The sequence below is a fragment of the Notolepis coatsorum genome, assembly GCF_963971535.1.
Source record: "Notolepis coatsorum genome assembly, chromosome: 12".
Lineage (NCBI taxonomy): Eukaryota > Metazoa > Chordata > Actinopteri > Aulopiformes > Paralepididae > Notolepis > Notolepis coatsorum.
Window position 1 is genome coordinate 127,501,019 of NC_140176.1, and position 19,436 is coordinate 127,520,454.

The window sequence follows — 19,436 nt, forward strand, 5'->3', positions numbered from 1 at the left end:
TTGGTTACTTAGTTATTATATATCTGCATTGCTTTGTTAAAAACAACTTGTGCATGTGGACAACTTATATTCTTGGCACACAACATGAAGAGAGTTTAGACCAATAGGCCGAGTGCGTGAGTGAGGCATCATTTTTCCAGGGGTAATGAAATTAATCTATAGTATACAGGTGCCAAGTGTCTATAGTCTAAATGTTTTATTACGATACTAGACAGTAAAGTTAAAATGCACAATAACGTGTAATATATAAATCATTGTTTATGCTTCATGTTCATCCCCCCCTCTGTTCTGAGTGACTTCTGAGGCGATAGAAACATCGCCAAGTGCGCAACGCTCGAACGCAGCCAATTGAAAAATGCACGAAAAGCAATCAAATGTTGAAATGTATAAAAAAAAACTATATATATAAATGGGATTATGATATCACAATACTATCCAAATATATGCACTGGATAAAATGTATATTACGTTCACACTAATATAACTGTTTAGAATAGAATAGTCTATTGGGTGAGTGCGGCTGGCTTTCGTGTGACATCACGTCCGGGAGCGGGAGTCAACCAGGAAAATCTATAATAATCACAGATACATTCAGTCAATACTAAATGGATTTATGGATTGGATACACATTTATGGACATTTCAAGCCCGCCAGACCAGAAAGCTTCGGTTATTCCAATTCATACGGCGATGTTCTACCGGGACAAAAAGTGAGTGCGTGATAAGTTTAAGTTAAGTTTCTTTAATAGTTGTCATACAGAAGTACAGAATACTTTCATACAAAATGCTTCTTACTGTTACGCTCCAGAGACTGTGCTAGACAAGATAGTATCAAATAACATAGTATAGCATGTAATTTAGAAGAAGAAAATGAGGTCACAGTGTTCGGTATAGACATATGTACAATGTACTGAGTTACCATATAATATACAATACTATGCAGTGTACTAATGTACAGTACTATATAGTGCAAAGCAGAAATGGGATGAGGTACAATTTAGGTACAATTTACAGTAAGGTGTACGAGTTGTAGTGCAATCCTTCATCAATAAATATAAAGTGTGGGGAGTGGGTGCTACAGTGTGTTTGTTTAAAGTGGGTGTGTGCTATAAAGTGTGTGGAGTGGGTGCTACAGTGTGTTTGTTTAAAGTGAGTGTGTGCGTGTGGATGTGTGTGCTATGTGCGTTTGGTTGTTGTTGTGTAGTGTTCATTGTTCGTTTAGCAGCCTGATGGCCTGGGGATAGAAGCTTCTTCTGAGTCTTTCTGTGCTCGCCTTGAGACTCCGGTATCGCTTGCCTGACCGCAGCAGTTCAAAGAGGCAGTTGTTCGGGTGACTGGAGTCTAACATGTTTGACTGCTGTCTTTTCCCTTTGTTTAATTACATGTTTACATGAACAGCCACCACTGTAAACAATTTTTTTTCAATAATAGATTATGCAATGCCGCCCTCCGTAGGATCTATAATAATACAATAAAAAAAAAAATATATATATATAAAAAAAGAAATTTAATAAAAAAAAAAATTTTATTAAAAAATTTACAAAAAACGAACGTTCGAACGTTCGTTCGATAGACCCTGGCGAACGTTCGAACCCTAAAAACAGGGTTCGGGCTCAGCCTTAGTACCAACGGGAGACTCTGTTGATGAAATATGAATTCAGATCGCTAATAAAAAAATAAAGCGATATTTGTCGTCGTGGGCACTCAATGGGGGGGCTGATAAAACTAGATATGTCGTCCGTGGCACTGAAAGGGTTAAGACATGCAAGTTTACCCGCGATCGTGATTAGACAAAAATTCTAAGGTCGTATGAGTCCCAAAACTATTTTAAACATGTTTGATAATCTATCCATTTGTCCCTCAACATTCTGAAATGTGATAAAAGTAGATTAGGGTGTTGCCTGCTCCTTTAAGAGTGATGCGTTGTGGAATATATGCTGTAGGTCGGGTCTACGCAAGCAGCCAATAGTCAGTCACACATCCCTTCTCCAACTTAAAACTAACGTTATTTGAGCGAACATTTAACATTATTATAACAGTATTTTAACGTTAGTGAATTTGAATGCACATACATAGTTAGTTAAATATATTAGTTAGTCATTGTTAATCATTGGGGGTAACTAGCCAATAGCCAATGTTATAGATAGCTAGCATATAGCTAACGTTATAGATTGCAAACAAAGCTAACGTTAATATCTAGTTGACATTACAGATCATAATATCTATGATAACGTTAACGAAGTGAGCGTAGGGGTTAGGGAAACGTTGAGTCAGAGTGTAGCGGGGATGGTAGAGAGAGGCAGCACTTCATTTGCGTGTAACGTTAGTAAATAACATTGAGCAAGTTACATAACCGGCACTTCGGCCCAGGAGTGTTAGAATTAGGGCTGCAACGATTAGTCGACGACGTCGATCATAAAAACTCGTCGACGCAGAATGTTTGTGTCGATTAGTCATGAAAAAAAAATTTAAAAAAAAAAAAAAATGTTGCACTACCTATCTTTGTGAAAGTGGCTTCTCAGCTCTGGTCCAGCTGAAGACAAAGCAGAGGAACAGATTGGACATTGAGCATGACCTCAGAGTTGCTTTGTCTACCATCACCCCAGACTTTGAGACTCTTGTCAGGAGCAAACAACATCCCCAGTTATCCCATTAGTTCCCTGGGATGTTAAGCTAAGAAGTCTGCTATATATTTTTTTTTGTTATTTAAACACTTCCACTTTCATTTGTATTATTTAATTTATTTATCTTGTTATGAGTGATTGTTGTATTGTTCAAATACATTTTGATTGAAAGTTGCTTAGGCCCCGTTTAGACGGAAACTCTAGCAGGTGAATCCGCAAAAATATTTTTTCAGATGTGCCTTTCGTTTATACGGAAACGGCGTTTTTACGGGGTGAAACCGTAAAAAAGTGAGACCACCTTCCAGGGTGGAATTCCTAGAAACGGTAAACCTTTGCGCTCTCATCTAAACTGTCAAACCGCATAAAACGATGACGAAAGGGTCGTCAAGGCTCTCGTCGCGCCTACTGCTTACATCACAGGCATGCGCCAGTAGTCTAGAAGCGTAAACAAAGCATGTCTGATTCTATCCATGGCGATCACCTGAAGGCTACATTGGCAGTACTTTTAAATACACAAGAATCTGTCCCCGCGGCTATCACAACTATTATGACTGGACCCACTGTCTGTGAGTGACTCTGCTTTGTTCCAATCACATTCCCCACCCACACTCTGCGAATCAGAGGCAGAGTAGGGCGGGTCTTCACATCACGTCATGTGACATATGCGCCAATCGTGTGACAGCGGGGCTCCGTTGTCTCGAGTTGTTACAGCCTCGTCTGCACGGAGAATTCCACCCCAAAACGCTAGTCTAAACGCAAAATTAAAAGTGAGACCGCAAGAAGACTTTTGCGGTTTCTGTTCAGACTCTCTCCGTCTAAACGTAGCCTTAAGATCCAAATTCAACTGTTTCATGAGTCATTATTTTAATTTGCTATGGGATCATCATGTTATGTTAAGTTAACTGTTAAGGCAGAGGGACTGGACAACAGGGTGACATTCACAGGTGTGCAGACTTGAGCATGTGAGGTAAAACATGCATTGGAGAAGGAGCCATGCCCACAGGAAGCAGAGATTGAGGGTGTGACAAAAATAATCGTTAGATTAGTCGACTAATCGAATGACAAATAATCGTTAGATTAGTCGACTAATCGAAAAAATAATCGACAGATTAGTCGATTACCAAAATAATCGTTAGTTGCAGCCCTAGTTAGAATGCTCCCCTGTACTCTACTACGGTTCAGATTAATACAGGAAAAGGTATACATTGGGGGCTCGAGTCCGGGATATGAAAATAAATCCTAATTTCATCTGCGAGTTGTAAACTGTATGGAAACGTGAAGTTAGCTCATGCTACTGGAAAACGGAAGCCTTGTCATTAAATGAACAGAGTTAAAAATGATGACGCCCCTTTTTTTTTACCACGGTTGCCGCGGTTGTCTGTTCCCCATCCGCGGGTGCCTTGACACACCGCAGGATTGCGGCGATGCGGTTACCGCGACAGCCCTAGTGTGCAGTTACTGTTAAATAGGGCTGTCAACGAATATTCTACATTCAAATTAATAATAGACTTGTATATAAAAAATGTAATAATAATAATACGAATTATATTAGATTGTGAGAAAAACAGCCCCCGGGGGGCGTGGGCCTGAATGCGCTGCATGACGGATAGGAGACACATGACGTCATTGAGCTGAAGAACATGCCAATAGTAACAAATTAACAACAACAACAACCCCCGTGACCATTGGTCGCGATTCGCGAAGACAGTGATTTGCATCTGAGCAATCTCAAGCCCCAGTTGGAAATACTTTGGATTTTGATCAACTTGTGGATCCTCGAGACAGTTTTATGCAAGCTACTGTATGTAAACTACAGCTGGCCTACCTTCTTTTTTATAATAATAATTAGGGATGTCCCGATCACGTTTTTTTGCTCCCAATCCGATCCCGATCATGTGATTTTGAGTATCTACCGATACCGATCTTTCCCGATCCGATCAAAAAATATATATTTTTTTATTATTATTTTTTTATCCCAATTTCTCACATTACATTCACCCTGAATGTTGACGTTATCCAGGTGAAAAGTTTACTTCATTCAAGCGAGGCATTGCAATCCTTGACATAAATCATTTGATGTATAATTAAATCAAAGGAAATGCGTTTGGGTCTGAGAGTGTGGCTGGTCTGCAGCTGGACACTATTGGTTTGTTTTGGCAAAATTCTTCTGCTCTGTGTGACAATAAATAAATGAATGATGATATGTAATTTAAAACCAAAACTAAGGCCTCAGTATGAGTTTAAGACGTGAACATGGTCATGTTTGTTGAATAAAAAAAAAAGTTAAAAAAATAAGAAATCCTGCATTTTCGGAAAATCACGTGATCGGCCCGATCCCGATCGGATCGGGACATCCCTAATAATAATAATAATAATAATACATTTTATTTATAAATCACTTTTCAAGAACCCAAAGACGCTGACAATGAGCAAAAAAAATTAACAGAGAAACAAAGAACCACAGGGAATAAGCAACAGTATGAATACGCAAGACATAAAACCACGGGTAACAAGTAACAAATACAGAGTCCAGTAGGGGAACAGTCAGGGAAGTAAGGAAACAGAGGGGATGGGGGGGGGGGGGACAGGAGACAGAGAGAAAGTAGGGAAGGGGAAGGGGAGGTGGTAGGTTGGAGGAGGGTGGTTATGGGTGGGGAAGGTTGTATGCTTGGGAGAACAGGTAGGTTTTGAGTCAGGATTTAAAGGTGGAGAGTGAGGGAGAGTCTCTGACGGTCTGAGGGAGGGTGTTCCAAAGTCGGGGTGCAGCTCGTGAAAATGCTAACACTATTTTGGGAGTTCTAGCGTCAATAATGTATGTAGCCAGTGGTGTGCATGCCCTTTGCACAAGTTATATTTTGGGAAGGGGGTGAACTTGGGAGTTTTTTATTAAGTTCCACACACGCGTTCTGTTAGTGGTTAAAGTAATGTTGTATTTGTTCTGTACACAGTGCGTACTGAACCGAAGCTCCCGTACTAAAACGGTTTGTTACGTATATGTGTACCGTTACACCCCTAAATATATATATATATATATATATATATATATATATATATATCACTGTCTAGGGCTCTACAGTGTGACCATTTCACTCCCATTTGCCCCTAAAAATAGATTTGTCCGAACCGGAAAAATCATTTAGGAGCACAGTGTGCGAATAATAGCTTTGCTTAGTGGGCGTGTCAACGCGCAATTGTCATTTCATAATAGACACAGAGCAACGTGGACCTGTTTATCTATCTCTCTCTCTCATGTTATAGCATTTTTGTATTTTTGTATTATTACAATGAAAACAACCATGAATGCATTTGCGGGTAACTCTTTCTTTCAACAAACACTCACGCATTGGTAGAACTCCCTGTAGCGCCCGCGGGTCATGGCTGGGTTGTCACGGCGATAGACCTTGGCAATGTGGTAGCGCTTGATGTTGGTGATTTTGTTCATGGCCAGGTAGCGGGCGAAGGGCACCTGAGGAACCAGGTCAAGGACAATCTCCACTAGGTCTTTACTAGATAAAGCTCCAGGTAAATATACTGCATGTGTCAGCAGGGGGGGGTGCTGTTTAAAGGGTTAGTTCAGGATTTTTTTAACCCAAGGCCCATTTCTGACTTACCAGAAATACCAGAAATTACTTATTCTATTCCATGTTGTCGATCAGTAGATTCCTTTCTCAGCACAATCTATGCTGTTCTTCATACAGGATACCCAGAAGCTCCAGCTAGGATGAGCCCCCGAAAACACTGAAAACCTACTTCACAATGCACTGAACAGTAGATGTCAGCATTGGGCTTGTAGCATGAGTGTGACCCCACTGACTTGGGCTTGTAGCTTGAGTGTGACCCCACTGACTTGGGCTTGTAGCTTGAGTGTGACCCCACTGACTTGGGCTTGTAGCTTGAGTGTGACCCCACTGACTTGGGCTTGTAGCTTGAGTGTGACCCCACTGACTTGGGCTTGTAGCTTGAGTGTGACCCCACTGACTTGGGCTTGTAGCTTGAGTGTGACCCCACTGACTTGGGCTTGTAGCTTGAGTGTGACCCCACTGACTTTGCATTGGTTTTGTGGCCAACTAAATTGGAGATGCAGGTATCCAGTATGAAGAACAGCATGGATTGTGCCGAGAAAGGACTCTACCAATCAAAGTAAGAAATAGGGGCTAAAACTAAACTAAACCTTTAACCATTTAGCTATTCTAACCCTGAGCAACGGTAGTGATGACAATACATTCCTGTATTTAATCTGAAGTTGGGACAGCCTCTAGCTGTGTCCCTGCTAATTCCTGAATAGCCTGCATTTATTGTTCCATTTTTCTTTCCCAACTGGTTTCCAAGGATACGGTGAGGTCATATCTGAGAGACAGCAGCTCTCCTCCTTGGTCCTTGAGGTCGTAGATGAGCTTGGAGTCTTCTCCGTACTTCCCCGTCAGCGTTTCCTAAACGAGATCCAGGGTATAATGAATTAAATTATAGGTTTATTTGAAGTATCTGAAGAAAACTTTTTTTTTTTAAATAACTGAATTCTGAAAAAACATTGTCTAACCTGGCACCCTCACCAAACATTTTGACCATGCCTAGGCCTTCTCAACCTGCTCATTAAGCCACCCGAGACCTAAAAGTCCCCACCCCCCACCGTCAATGTGCACTACCAAACTTTGGATGCTATGTGGGGTAGATGACTACAGAGTAGGGCTGGATGTATTGTCTAAAATTTAGATTACAGTATCATTTGAATAAATGACACTTTTTTCATGAAATACAATAAAATCAAGCGGCACAAAGTGAAAATAAAAACTACAGCACATAGCACTGGTGCTACAGAGGTTGATAGTTTTGTAGCACATGCCAAAATCTTAAAGCAAGTCTCCTCTCAGCCTCCTTAGTCAACTTTAAATGCCAAAACTATATGGCATGGTCCGTGAGCAAGTGGAGAAAAACTCAGTACAATTAAACACTATGCAACGACCAGTGCAAACGTCGAGTGAATCGTCAAGTAACGTTAACGTCATTGCTACTGCTGTGACTAGCTGCTCTAGTCTACCGGTCATAAGGTATAGTCAAAATCCATACCGTAGCGCAAATTCATACAGTTTATACCGTCCACCCCTACTACAGAGGTACAAAAAACAAATGTAAATAAATAAGATAAGAACTACTAACTAAGAACACAACAGAATGGCTCTAACAGTGGGGGCGACAGTGGCTCAGGAGGTAGAGCAGTCGTCTGGCAATCCGGAGGTTCCCGGTTCGATTCCCGCTCCTCCCGGGCAGCGTGTCGAATCGATGTGTCCTTGAGCAAGACACTTAACCCCTAATTGCTCCCAATGAGCAGGTTGGCACCTTGCATGGTTGCCTCCGCCATTGGTGTGTGAATGTGTGAGTGAACGGGTCAAATGTCAGGAACAAATTGTAAAGCGCTTTGGATAAAGGCGCTATATAAAAAAGCAGCCATTTACAGTAAGCCTGCACCTACTTTTAATTCAAAAACAGGTGTGTCAATGGTCTCAGCTCCGTGACGTTTGAAGCAGGTAAGGATTGTGTTGAAGACCTTCTCTCTAATGGCCATCTGTTTAGGGTTGTAGTCCCTCGTTCCCTGAGAGGGAGAGACAGAGATAGAGAAAGAGAGGCATGGAGACAAGATAGGAAATAAAGTGAAAACATTCTTCCTTGGTAGTGAGAGCACTGACAGTTCCACAGGATCCAGTTTGTTTATAAATGCTACTCTCTATTAGCAGTTGAAAGGTGTGTGTGTATGTGTGTGTGTCTGTCAGTCTTACCTTAGCAGTCTTGAGAACAAACTGGTGTTTGCCATCATCTCCTCCCAGCTGAAGCTTCAGCTGCAGCAGCTTGGCTACTTCCTCATCGATCTGCAAATACACACCAGAGAGGTGAGCAAGCAACACGTTGCAATAGAGTAGTTATAATAAGGTAAAATAAGCACATATAAGGTGAAACGATTGAGCCATTTCACATGACAGAAATATATATTACACTTCCCCAGCATACCACCCCCTTACAAAGTCTCCACCCACCAGAGCCCTTACCTGAGCCACAGTCATCCCAAAGACGGAGCACAGAGATCGGGCATAAGGTGCAGCATGATGCCCCGCCAAACCAGCACACACACGTAGGGAGACCATGCCCAGAGTATTCATCCCAGAGTCAATAGGAGAAAAAATTATAAAAAAGGATAGAAAATCAAGTCCAGATATTGGTCAACCAATAAGGTTGTTCAGTTCAGGAGTGTTTCATTGGTGTACAGCATTGTCCAATGACATTGTTAGGGGTCGGTCACAGCATCCAATCAAAGCCCTCCATTAAAGGCAGAACCAGTGAATGTCCAGAGGTTGAATTCCCCAGGTGTCAGGACGGTAGATGATGGTGGTGGTGATGAAGATTAAGGCAGGCCAAGGTTGTTGTCGTTATTGTTGTCATCAGGGCCAGGCAGGAAGAACAGGAGAAAATGTGGTGAGCAACCCTAGTAGCACTTAGGGAGGGGCGGGGGTTGCATCATCATCATCATCATCATGGCGTGGAAGATAGAACATGAGATGCAGGGGTCAATCAAACCAACCGGCCAATCACAGCTGAGCTCAGACAGACAGATATGGATGGATTGGATTTCAATTACACGTCTATAGGTGTTTGATTGATTGAAAACTTTATTACCAGATTGCAGGGTACAATACAGTACGGCTCAATACAAACAATTGTTAAGGGGATGCAGACCAGAGAAAGACTTTCGTCTTGATAGAATTCTATGTGTCTCATAGCAATGTCTTAGAATTTAGTGGCAGAACCAGTAAATTATTTTATTTTTTTAATCCTTTATTCAATGGCGTAAACGAATACGATGTTACATGCTAGGTTGGGGGACAGCGATGCCGCTTTCAGCCCTATCCCCATACTTTTAGATGACTACCTCAAGGACTGGAGGACAGGGAAAGGTATTTTGCATACAGGAGGGCTATGAACTAAGCTAGAAACCTGCTAGAACCCAGAGAAGCAGCAGATATCCCATGTTCAGACAAAGCAATAGAGAGGTAAACAAAGAGATCCAAGACAGTGAGCTGATGAAACCAGGTGAATGAATATAATGGGATGCGGGAGACATGGCTGTGTTGCTGTTAGGCCAAAGCACACACACACACACACACAGCACCAGACAGGTTGTATACTGGAGGCAGTCCGATTAGATGTTAGCAGCTCAAACAGACCACTCTCATATATATTGCTGTTGCAAATATGTTGCGTCAGCTGAACCGGCTTTTAAATGTTGAACCTGTATGTATAACTGGCTTGGTGTTCTGATGGCGTCTTATTTTACATGTCAAATGTGTCATTTGGGGTCTGTCCATGGAGCTAGTTGTCTCGATCATATAAAGTGGTCCCAACATGTGTCAGTGACAGAACGTCAGCAGCCAGAGGTTCATGTGAGACGCATGGAGGCCGGTGTGTTTAGCAGAAGGCTAACTTGGTTAGCTGCTCCTTGTTAACCATTTAGCGATAATAGTTCGCACATAATGGTAACATAAATCAAAGACAAGAGAGCTACTTGTCACTTTACATTAGATGTGTCACGGCTAGCTAACTTAGCCAAAGTTAACCAGTATATCAAAACGTCACTCCGTCATCATTCACCATATCATACCCTGATGTAAACAAGACGAAAGTCTTTCTCTGGTCTGCATCCCCTTAACAATTGTATGTATTGAGCTGTACTGTACTGTACCCATTCTGCAATCTGTTAATAAACTTTTCAATCAATCAATCAATCAATAATGTCAAAAAGAAGCCGCAACGTTATTGAAACCAAGCGCATGCTGGCAAATACTGACCTGGTCTTTGCTCGCCTTCTCTGCCTTTAATTTTCGTACAACTTCACCTTGAGTTTTAATCGCTTCTTGTATCTGTGCTTTGTCTGCCATGGTGTTTCGTCAATGCGCTGCTGGCAGCTCCGATGCTCTGCTACAATACTCCCTCCTCTACTGAGAGCTGCTGGCAGCTCCGATGCTCTGCTACAATACTCCCTCCTCTACTGAGAGCTGCTGGCAGCTCCGATGCTCTGCTACAATACTCCCTCCTCTACTGAGAGCTGCTGGTAGCTCCGATGCTCTGCTACAATACTCCCTCCTCTACTGAGAGCTGCTGGTAGCTCCGATGCTCTGCTACAATACTCCCTCCTCTACTGAGAGCTGCTGGTAGCTCCGATGCTCTGCTACAATACTCCCTCCTCTACTGAGAGCTGCTGGTAGCTCCGATGCTCTGCTACAATACTCCCTCCTCTACTGAGAGCTGCTGGCAGCTCCGATGCTCTGCTACAATACTCCCTCCTCTACTGAGAGCTGCTGGTAGCTCCGATGCTCTGCTACAATACTCCCTCCTCTACTGAGAAGCATTGACTCTACTCGCCAGTCGCTAGGAGAAAAGCCGACTTTGGCGCAGTTGCTTCATTTGGCCACAAGGTGGGGGTAACTTCAAACAGATCTCTTCTTCTCTCTTCTTCTTTTTGGAGTTTTACGGCGGACGGCCGCCTATTGTTTAATAACAGCGCAGCAGTGCTGCTTTTGCTTCCGCGTTTTCCCTGATTGGCTGCGCCATGCCCCGCGGCAGGCGCGGCAACCGCAGAGCGGAGCGGCAGAGCGAGCGGAGCGGCAGAGCTTGCGGAATCGCCATGATTTTCATTCGGCGCTTCAGCTCACCTGGCAGAGCAGCGGTCCTGCGGTCCGTTGTTGACGAGTTCGAATCCCATCAATTTTTTTTTTTTAACGTGATTTTTTTTTTAACGTGTATTCTTTCGCCGGTTAAGGTTAGGCATGGTTAAGGTTAAGGTTAAGGTTAGGCATTGTTTCGGAGTTGGTTAAGGTTAGAACGGTTAAGTTTAGGCGCTGTTAAGGAGCTGGTTAAGGTTAGAGTTTGTCTTAGAGACAGCCTATTTCCGCACTGCCGCTCTCCCGCGTTGCCGCGGTCACATGGTCAAATTGTCACATTCTTGCACTGCTGCGCTGTTAAAAAGCAACACGCCGGACGGCCACCATAATTGGGGCATTTACCGCCACCTACCCTACCGACCAGGAGATCGGGCCAGTCTTCCAGTCTCCCCTCTCTGACTCAACCCCTAGAGTCTAACTACCTAACCTACAAAACAACTTCCTACAACCACACTGTTCACCATCCCTGTCAACCTCCATCTACATTATACGATATACCCCACTCTCTGAATCACGTATAATTCAACTTTCTATCTAACTTCCAACTCTGACCCTTTCCCTCAAACCCTATCATACACCCCCACATTTCTCAAAAACCCCATCACCACCCTCGCCTTATCTCCCCCTCATCCACTCAGTATTTCCGATATCCCCAACTCCCTAACCCCCATCTCCCTCAATCTTCTCTCCATCTCTCTCCTCCGCACCGTATAAGCCCTACACTCCAACAGTACATGCCCCACTGATTCCTCCTCCTCCTCACACCCCTCACAGAGCCCACTCTGATGCTTCCCGAATCCCCACCAGCTTCAGGTTTTTATTAAACCCACAGTGCCCCAGCCTCAACCTCATCCACACTATTTCCTCCCTACTATCTCTCAAACTACCCCCCTCCGAGTCCCGACCCCTAACACTGCGTTGGACCTGAAAGAAGTGACGCCCTTTTACCCCCCCCCCCCCCCTCCCATCTCTCCTGCCACATCTGAACTGCCCTCTCCCAAATCATCCCCTTCGCCTCAGCCTTACTGACCCTGACCTGCATTTCCACCGCCCCCTTCCTCAAGGCCCCCTTTGCCAAATCATCCGCATCCTCATTTCCCCTCACTCCTACATGCGCCGGGACCCACAAAAATCTCACCTCTTTCCCTCGGCTCACACACCTAGTCACACTCATCAAAACCTCATACAGCAGATCCTGCCGGCTACTGGATCGAAAAGACCTCAGGCTAGCCAACACCGACGCTGCATCACTACATATCACCACCCTCCCCACCCGAGCCTGCTCCACCCACCTCAGCGCCACCAGCACAGCCACCATCTCAACCGTGTACACACCCAGACCGTTCATAGTCCTCCTGCTTACCGCCACTCCCCTCCCTGGGACCACCACTCCAAACCCTGTCACCCCAGTCTCCGGATCCTTCGAACCATCTGTATATACCGCTGTAAAGTCCCCATACGATTCACGCATCAATCCCTCACAAGCACTAACCACCTCCACCCTCTCCCCTGACCTCTTCACTTCCATCATCCTCCAATCCACCTCAGGCCACTCTAACATCCACGGAGCCACGGCTGGAAATACCACAGAGGGGCTTATATTAAGACCCCCCACTCCAAACTCCACCACCACTCCCTGCCTCACCCGGCCAAAATTTTCCTTCTTACCCTTCCCATTCTCCCAGCAATCCCTCAGAACCCCCTTAGTCGGGTGAGAGTCCCCATGTCCCTGCAGACTCGCCCCCAATAATTTGCCATTAACTGCCTTCTCCTAATCTCCAAGGGCATCTCCCCATCGCCACCTGAAGAGCCTGAACTGGAGTGGACTTGAAATCCCCACTACAGATCCTCAACGCCCGCGTCTGAAGCACATCCACCTTTCTCAAATGCGACTGGCCGCTGACCCATACGCCAAGCACCCATAATCTATCATAGACCTCACTAACGCTACATACACTGTCCTCAACGCCTCACTACTACTTCCCCAGTCCCTACCAGCCAAACACTTCATTACATTCAACACCTTATTCCCCCCACGTGAGATGGGAGTCAAAAACAACCCCTAGGTATTTAAAAGTTACTACTACCCTCTCCAGCTCCTGACCATACAACCTAAGCTTGATCCCTTCATGCACCCTCTTCCTTGTAAAGACCATAGTCTTCGTCTTTTCCACTGAAAACAGATCGCATTGCTTTGATTGATTGGTTGATTGATTGAAAACTTTATTAACAGATTGCAGAAACAATGAATGCCCAAAACCCCCACCACCTCCTAATAGACAGTCTCCTCCCCATCATATGTATATACTCTGTCAGGATCTAGGGGTAACAGTACTGTATATTTGAATACCGTTTATGTCACAAATGTATCAGTACTAAATACCTATATGTCCCTATGCCATAAATGTCATGTATGTTGTGTATGTCATAAATGTCTATATGAATTGAAAATGGGGGACCCTGATGGAAACAAGACAAACGTCTTTCTCAGGTCTGCATCCCCTTAACAATTGTATGTATTGAGCCGTACTGTATTGTACCCATTCTGCAATCTGTTAAATAAAGTTTTCATTCATTCATTCAGAATGGGTACAGTACTGAATACAGCTCAATACATACAATTGTTAAAGGATAACTCCACTGTTTTTGGAAATTAGCTTATTTAACATCTTCCCTGGAGTTAGACAAGAAGATGCATACCTTTTTTGTCTCTGTGCGTGCATTTTAGCTTTGGGAATAGACGCTCCGTTAGCATAGCTTAGCTTCATCACTGGAAGTGAGGCAGGACAGTAGCCTTACAGTGCCTTACAGTGTATTGCAAGGTCTGACATTGACCAAACTTGATATGCATGACCTTGGTGGGCTCTAGGTCAACTCCTGAAAAGGGGGTCAATGTCAGACCTTGCAATCAAAAGTTAGGGGCGCACTGAAATTATGGCAAGGGTTATTAGCCCCCTAACTTTTGATTGCAAAGTCTGACATTGACCCCCTTTTCAGGAGTTGACCTAGAGCCCACCAAGGTCATGCATATCAAGTTTGGTCAATGTCAGACCTTGCAATACACTGTAAGGCACTGTAAGGCTACTGTCCTGCCTCACTTCCAGTGATGAAGCTAAGCTATGCTAACGGAGCGTCTATTCCCAAAGCTAAAATGCACGCACAGAGACAAAAAAGGTATGCATCTTCTTGTCTAACTCCAGGGAAGATGTTAAATAAGCTAATTTCCCAAAATAGTGGAGTTATCCTTTAAGTCAACGCACTGGTTGATTTTTTTATTAAAATATTAAAATAGAGATTCATTTTTGCGTTCTGGTGTGCATTTGTTGGGTGACGGGTCGCGTCTTCCTTTAATGACAAGCAAGCAGTGCAAGAATGTACCGTAGTGGCGTGCAGTAATGCGCCTTTCATTTTCCTTCGCCCAGCGCCCAGGTGCGTGCGCCGGCGTGCTCGCGAGGTGCCCGCGCATGCGCATGAGATCCCACCTTGGTTCGACACACACATTATTGGTTCAATTTGTGGTTATTAACACGCTTTGGCTTTGCACGCCAATTTGAATTTGGTTAATCACCATACACGTGATGGACGCAGCAGGCGATCACTCATATTGTTATTCCGCTGCGCCGAGGTACAATGATTGATTGATTGATTGATTGATTGAGCAACATGAGCTAACTGGCTGAGCTAACATGGAGCTAACACGCAGCTAACATGAGCTAACTGATGCATTTTATTACATGCTGTGCTGTAATCAAGCCAAAGCAGAGGTACATCATTTTAGTACATAGTTATAACAGCTAAGGGGTGTTGTTAATGCATTTTATTACATGCTGTGCTGTAGGTTACATGATTGATTGATTGATTGATTGATTGATTGATTGATTGATTAGTACAGGTCAATACTACAATTGTCAATACCTAAATAGCTAGCCTGCTGTTTTTGCATTCATTTGGACTTTAGACGCAGTGGTGGGGTTTGTGAGAGAGCATGGGACAACAATATAGAGGACTACCCACATTTAAAGGTAATCGCTGTTGTTGATTATGATCATTCCTAATCTTTATGTGGGGGTCTTAAATTACTTAAATTACCAGTAGGCTAATTGCATGTCTCCTGTAGGGTTGGCTGCCTGAAAAGTTTGCACTTCACGTGTGTGAGTATGAGGAAGAGGTGGCCCCAGGAGGCGTCCCAGGAGACCACACTGGTTTCACATCTACAGTACGTATGAGGAAGAGGTGGCCCCAGGAGGCGTCCCAGGAGACCACACTGGTTTCACATCTACAGTACGTATGAGGAAGAGGTGGCCCCAGGAGGCATCCCAGGAGACCACACTGGTTTCACATCTACAGTACGTATGAGGAAGAGGTGGCCCCAGGAGGCGTCCCAGGAGACCACACTGGTTTCACGTCTACAGTACGTATGAGGAAGAGGTGGCCCCAGGAGGCGTCCCAGGAGACCACACTGGTTTCACATCTACAGTATGAGGAAGAGGTGGCCCCAGGAGGCGTCCCAGGAGACCACACTGGTTTCACATCTACAGGACGTATGAGGAAGAGGTGGCCCCAGGAGGCGTCCCAGGAGACCACACTGGTTTCACATCTACAGTACGTATGAGGAAGAGGTGGCCCCAGGAGGCGTCCCAAGAGACCACACTGGTTTCACGTCTACAGAACGCGCGGATGTTCGCACTGTGGAACAGGCCAAGGAGTGGGTGGAGTTGGTGAAGGAGTCATCTGGGGTGACATGGAGAGTGGACGCTACCCGACCAGCGGTGGGGCGCTCTGTCCTATTCAAGGTAAGAATTGTGTTACATCATTTGTTAGACTACCATTTGTGCCTTTCACCCATACGCATACTGCTAGTGCTAACCCATACTGCATTCAATCAAAATGTTACACAGACGCAGTACAGGTGCCAGCATAAGGTGGTGCATAAGGGGAAACAGAAATAAAAAAAAACACCGGCTGCCAAGCTACCATGGTTGTTACACTAAAAGTTAGAGGAATGACCCGGTGAGTTTGCACTATACAATACTTATAATTCAATTGTTTTTATGGACATAACAGTTGGCCTAGTTTTTATTGTTGATTTTGATTTATTTTACAGGAGCACAGACCCACACATCCCTAATTTTCCAATGCACATTTGCATTGTGAATAGGCACAATCATAATCTCCATATCGCAGCGGCCCTGCGCTGTCGCGATGTTGGGCAAAAGGCCAAAGACACACTGACCGCGTTATTTGCGATTGGCCACACGCCTCCTTCTGCTTTGTCTGTGCTAAAGCACGACCTCAAAATCCAACACGGAGACGCCTACTTTTGTGCTGCAGCCAACAGAGCGATCTGCCCAGACCTGTCCTATGTGCAAGGGTAGACGTTCGTTCAGTTATAAACTACAGTATAAACTATACATTTTATGCAGTTACAATTACACCAACTAAAATTAGTGTTCTTTGCCAGATTATTCGCAGCGGAGTACAGGGTCCAATTTGGCGCCCGGAGTGGCCCGAGTATGGTGGAAGCCCTCGGTCAGCAGGTGGACACCTACAGTATGGTGGAAGCCCTCGGTCAGCAGGTGGACACCTACAGTATGGTGGAAGCCCTCGGTCAGCAGGTGGTCACCTACAGTATGGTGGAAGCCCTCGGTCAGCAGGTGGACGCCTACAGTATGGTGGAAGCCCTCGGTCAACAGGTGGACACCTACAGTATGGTGGAAGCCCTCGGTCAGCAGGTGGACACCTACAGTATGGTGGAAGCCCTCTGTCAGCAGGTGGACACCTACAGTATGGTGGAAGCCCTCGGTCAGCAGGTGGACGCCTACAGTATGGTGGAAGCCCTCGGTCAGCAGGTGGACACCTACAGTATGGTGGAAGCCCTCGGTCAGCAGGTGGACACCTACAGTATGGTGGAAGCCCTCGGTCAGCAGGTGGACACCTACAGTATGGTGGAAGCCCTCGGTCAGCAGGTGGACACCTACAGTATGGTGGAAGCCCTCGGTCAGCAGGTGGACACCTACAGTATGGTGGAAGCCCTCGGTCAGCAGGTGGACACCTACAGTATGGTGGAAGCCCTCGGTCAGCAGGTGGACACCTACAGTATGGTGGAAGCCCTCGGTCAGCAGGTGGACACCTACAGTATGGTGGAAGCCCTCGGTCAGCAGGTGGACACCTACAGTATGGTGGAAGCCCTCGGTCAGCAGGTGGACACCTACAGTATGGTGGAAGCCCTCGGTCAGCAGGTGGACACCTACAGTATGGTGGAAGCCCTCGGTCAGCAGGTGGACACCTACAACGCCATGTGCCAGGACGCGTGTGCTGTCATGGGAACCTCTTCTCAGGGAGCCCCATTAATTGCGCTGTGCTCTCCTCTCATGAAGAAAGTGCACCACCAGGTATTCTGGCTATCTTTTTCATGGTGTTCCATTTAAGTAACTAAGTAACACACTAACTAACACTAACTATGCCTGCCTGCCTGCCTCTGTGTCTGCCTGTCTGTCCGTCTGTGTTTGTCGGTCTGTCAGCTGAAGCACAGTGGCGAACTCTGCTTTATAGATTCCTCCGGCAACATGGATAGGGAAAAGATCAGTTTTTTTGTTGCTGACGCACAGCCCTGCCGGAGGTCTACCATTGGGGATCTTCTTCTGCCAGTCTGAGGACGAGGAGACGATTTTTGAAGGGCTACAGCTGCTGATGAATCTGATTGGAGAGAGAGCCTTTGCTGGCAGGGGAGCAGCTGGGCCACAGGTCTTCATCACGGATGACTGCACGGCAGAGAGGGGAGCCTTAGGGAGGGCATTCCCACAAGCCACTCGCCTCCTGTGCTCCTTCCATCTGCTACAAGCAGTATGGAGATGGTTGTGGAGCAAGGCGAGTCTGGTGGCGTGCAGAGACAGGCTAACTCTGTTCACTGTGGTTAAAGAGATGCTCTACTCCGAGGAGGTGGACAGGCTGTACTTGGCGGCGAGAGAGCACCCTGTTGCAGTCAGGTTAGTGCTTAGACAAGTTTGCTTATGTTTAGCTGTACACAGACATTCCCACAATCACACAGCACAGCAGTCTTGCAAATTCGGTACAAGAAAGTCAGGAGGCTTGTGTTTGCATACTTCATATATGTGTCTACCTCTCCTTGCTGTCATTACATCATGTATGTGCATCTTCTGTGTTTGTTTCCTTATTTGATCAATTGCAGGTATGAAAAGTACCTGCGGTACATTGAGCGCCTCTACAGTCGCAGAGAGTGCTGGGCACTCAGTTACCGGGGCGCGCGCGGTCTCCTCACCCGGGGAAATAACACAAACAATTATGCTGAAGCAGCGATGCGGGTCCTCAAAGACGGGATCCTCCAGAGGACGAAAGCCTTCAACCCAGGCCAACTCTTGGACATCCTGACCTCGAGGCTGGATGTCTACTATGAGGCCCGCATTGTGGATGTTGCCCTCGAACGCTGGATGGCGTACCAGAAGAGGAGATTCCTTCCCCAGGATAGCGACATCATTCCATCTCAGATCCAGCAGGTACTATATCAAATGCATACTTTTAGAGATTACTGCAGTAACCAGTGCAGATTTAGCCATTGTGTAATGTCCCTTATTACATGGCGTTTTCACATTCGCCGAAATGCTTGCTTGTGATTGGTCAATAGCCCCCGACAGCGGTGAATTATTTTTCAATAACCACCGGTGATTATTGTTTTTCGCAGCTGGAGTAATCAAGCCCCACTGACACACACTGTTTCAGTGCAGCCAATCAGACACACCTGCCGGGCTGCCCGCGATAATAATAATCACTTTATTTGGGCTGACAGAGCCACAGAACAACTGCGATTTGTAAAATGAATTAGGTATATTGTTAGTAAGTTAGCCATGTAATAAGCGGGATAATGTATAGCTATACTCGGTCATCATCGCAAAAGAATTGACCTTCACTGACGTTTAAAACACCTCGCAGAGGCGGCTCGGTATTTTAAACTCTGTGTCGGTCAATTATTTTGCGACAATGACCTCGTAGCTATACATTATCCCTTACTTGTATGACTTATGATTTGTATAGCTTGGGGACAACAGGTACGAGGTGAAGGGCTCGGTGACGGAGCCATACATCGTGGACAT

At 45.3% G+C, this 19,436-nt stretch overlaps 1 protein-coding gene across 1 annotated transcript in view; it reads right to left on the reverse strand.

Moving 5' to 3' along the window:
- The window catches only part of LOC311238617 (histidine--tRNA ligase-like), an 88,686-nt gene extending 78,135 nt beyond the window's left edge, over positions 1-10,551 (reverse strand). The window contains exons 1-5 of the mRNA XM_084326744.1: positions 10,456-10,551; positions 8,395-8,484; positions 8,091-8,210; positions 6,958-7,053; positions 5,964-6,089 (exon numbers count right to left, since the gene is read on the reverse strand). Of these exons, the coding sequence (XP_084182870.1) occupies positions 5,964-6,089; positions 6,958-7,053; positions 8,091-8,210; positions 8,395-8,484; positions 10,456-10,545 (522 nt within the window). The 5' untranslated portion in view covers positions 10,546-10,551. The remainder of the gene's footprint in view (positions 1-5,963; positions 6,090-6,957; positions 7,054-8,090; positions 8,211-8,394; positions 8,485-10,455) is intronic.
- Positions 10,552-19,436: the final 8,885 nt, after the last annotated feature.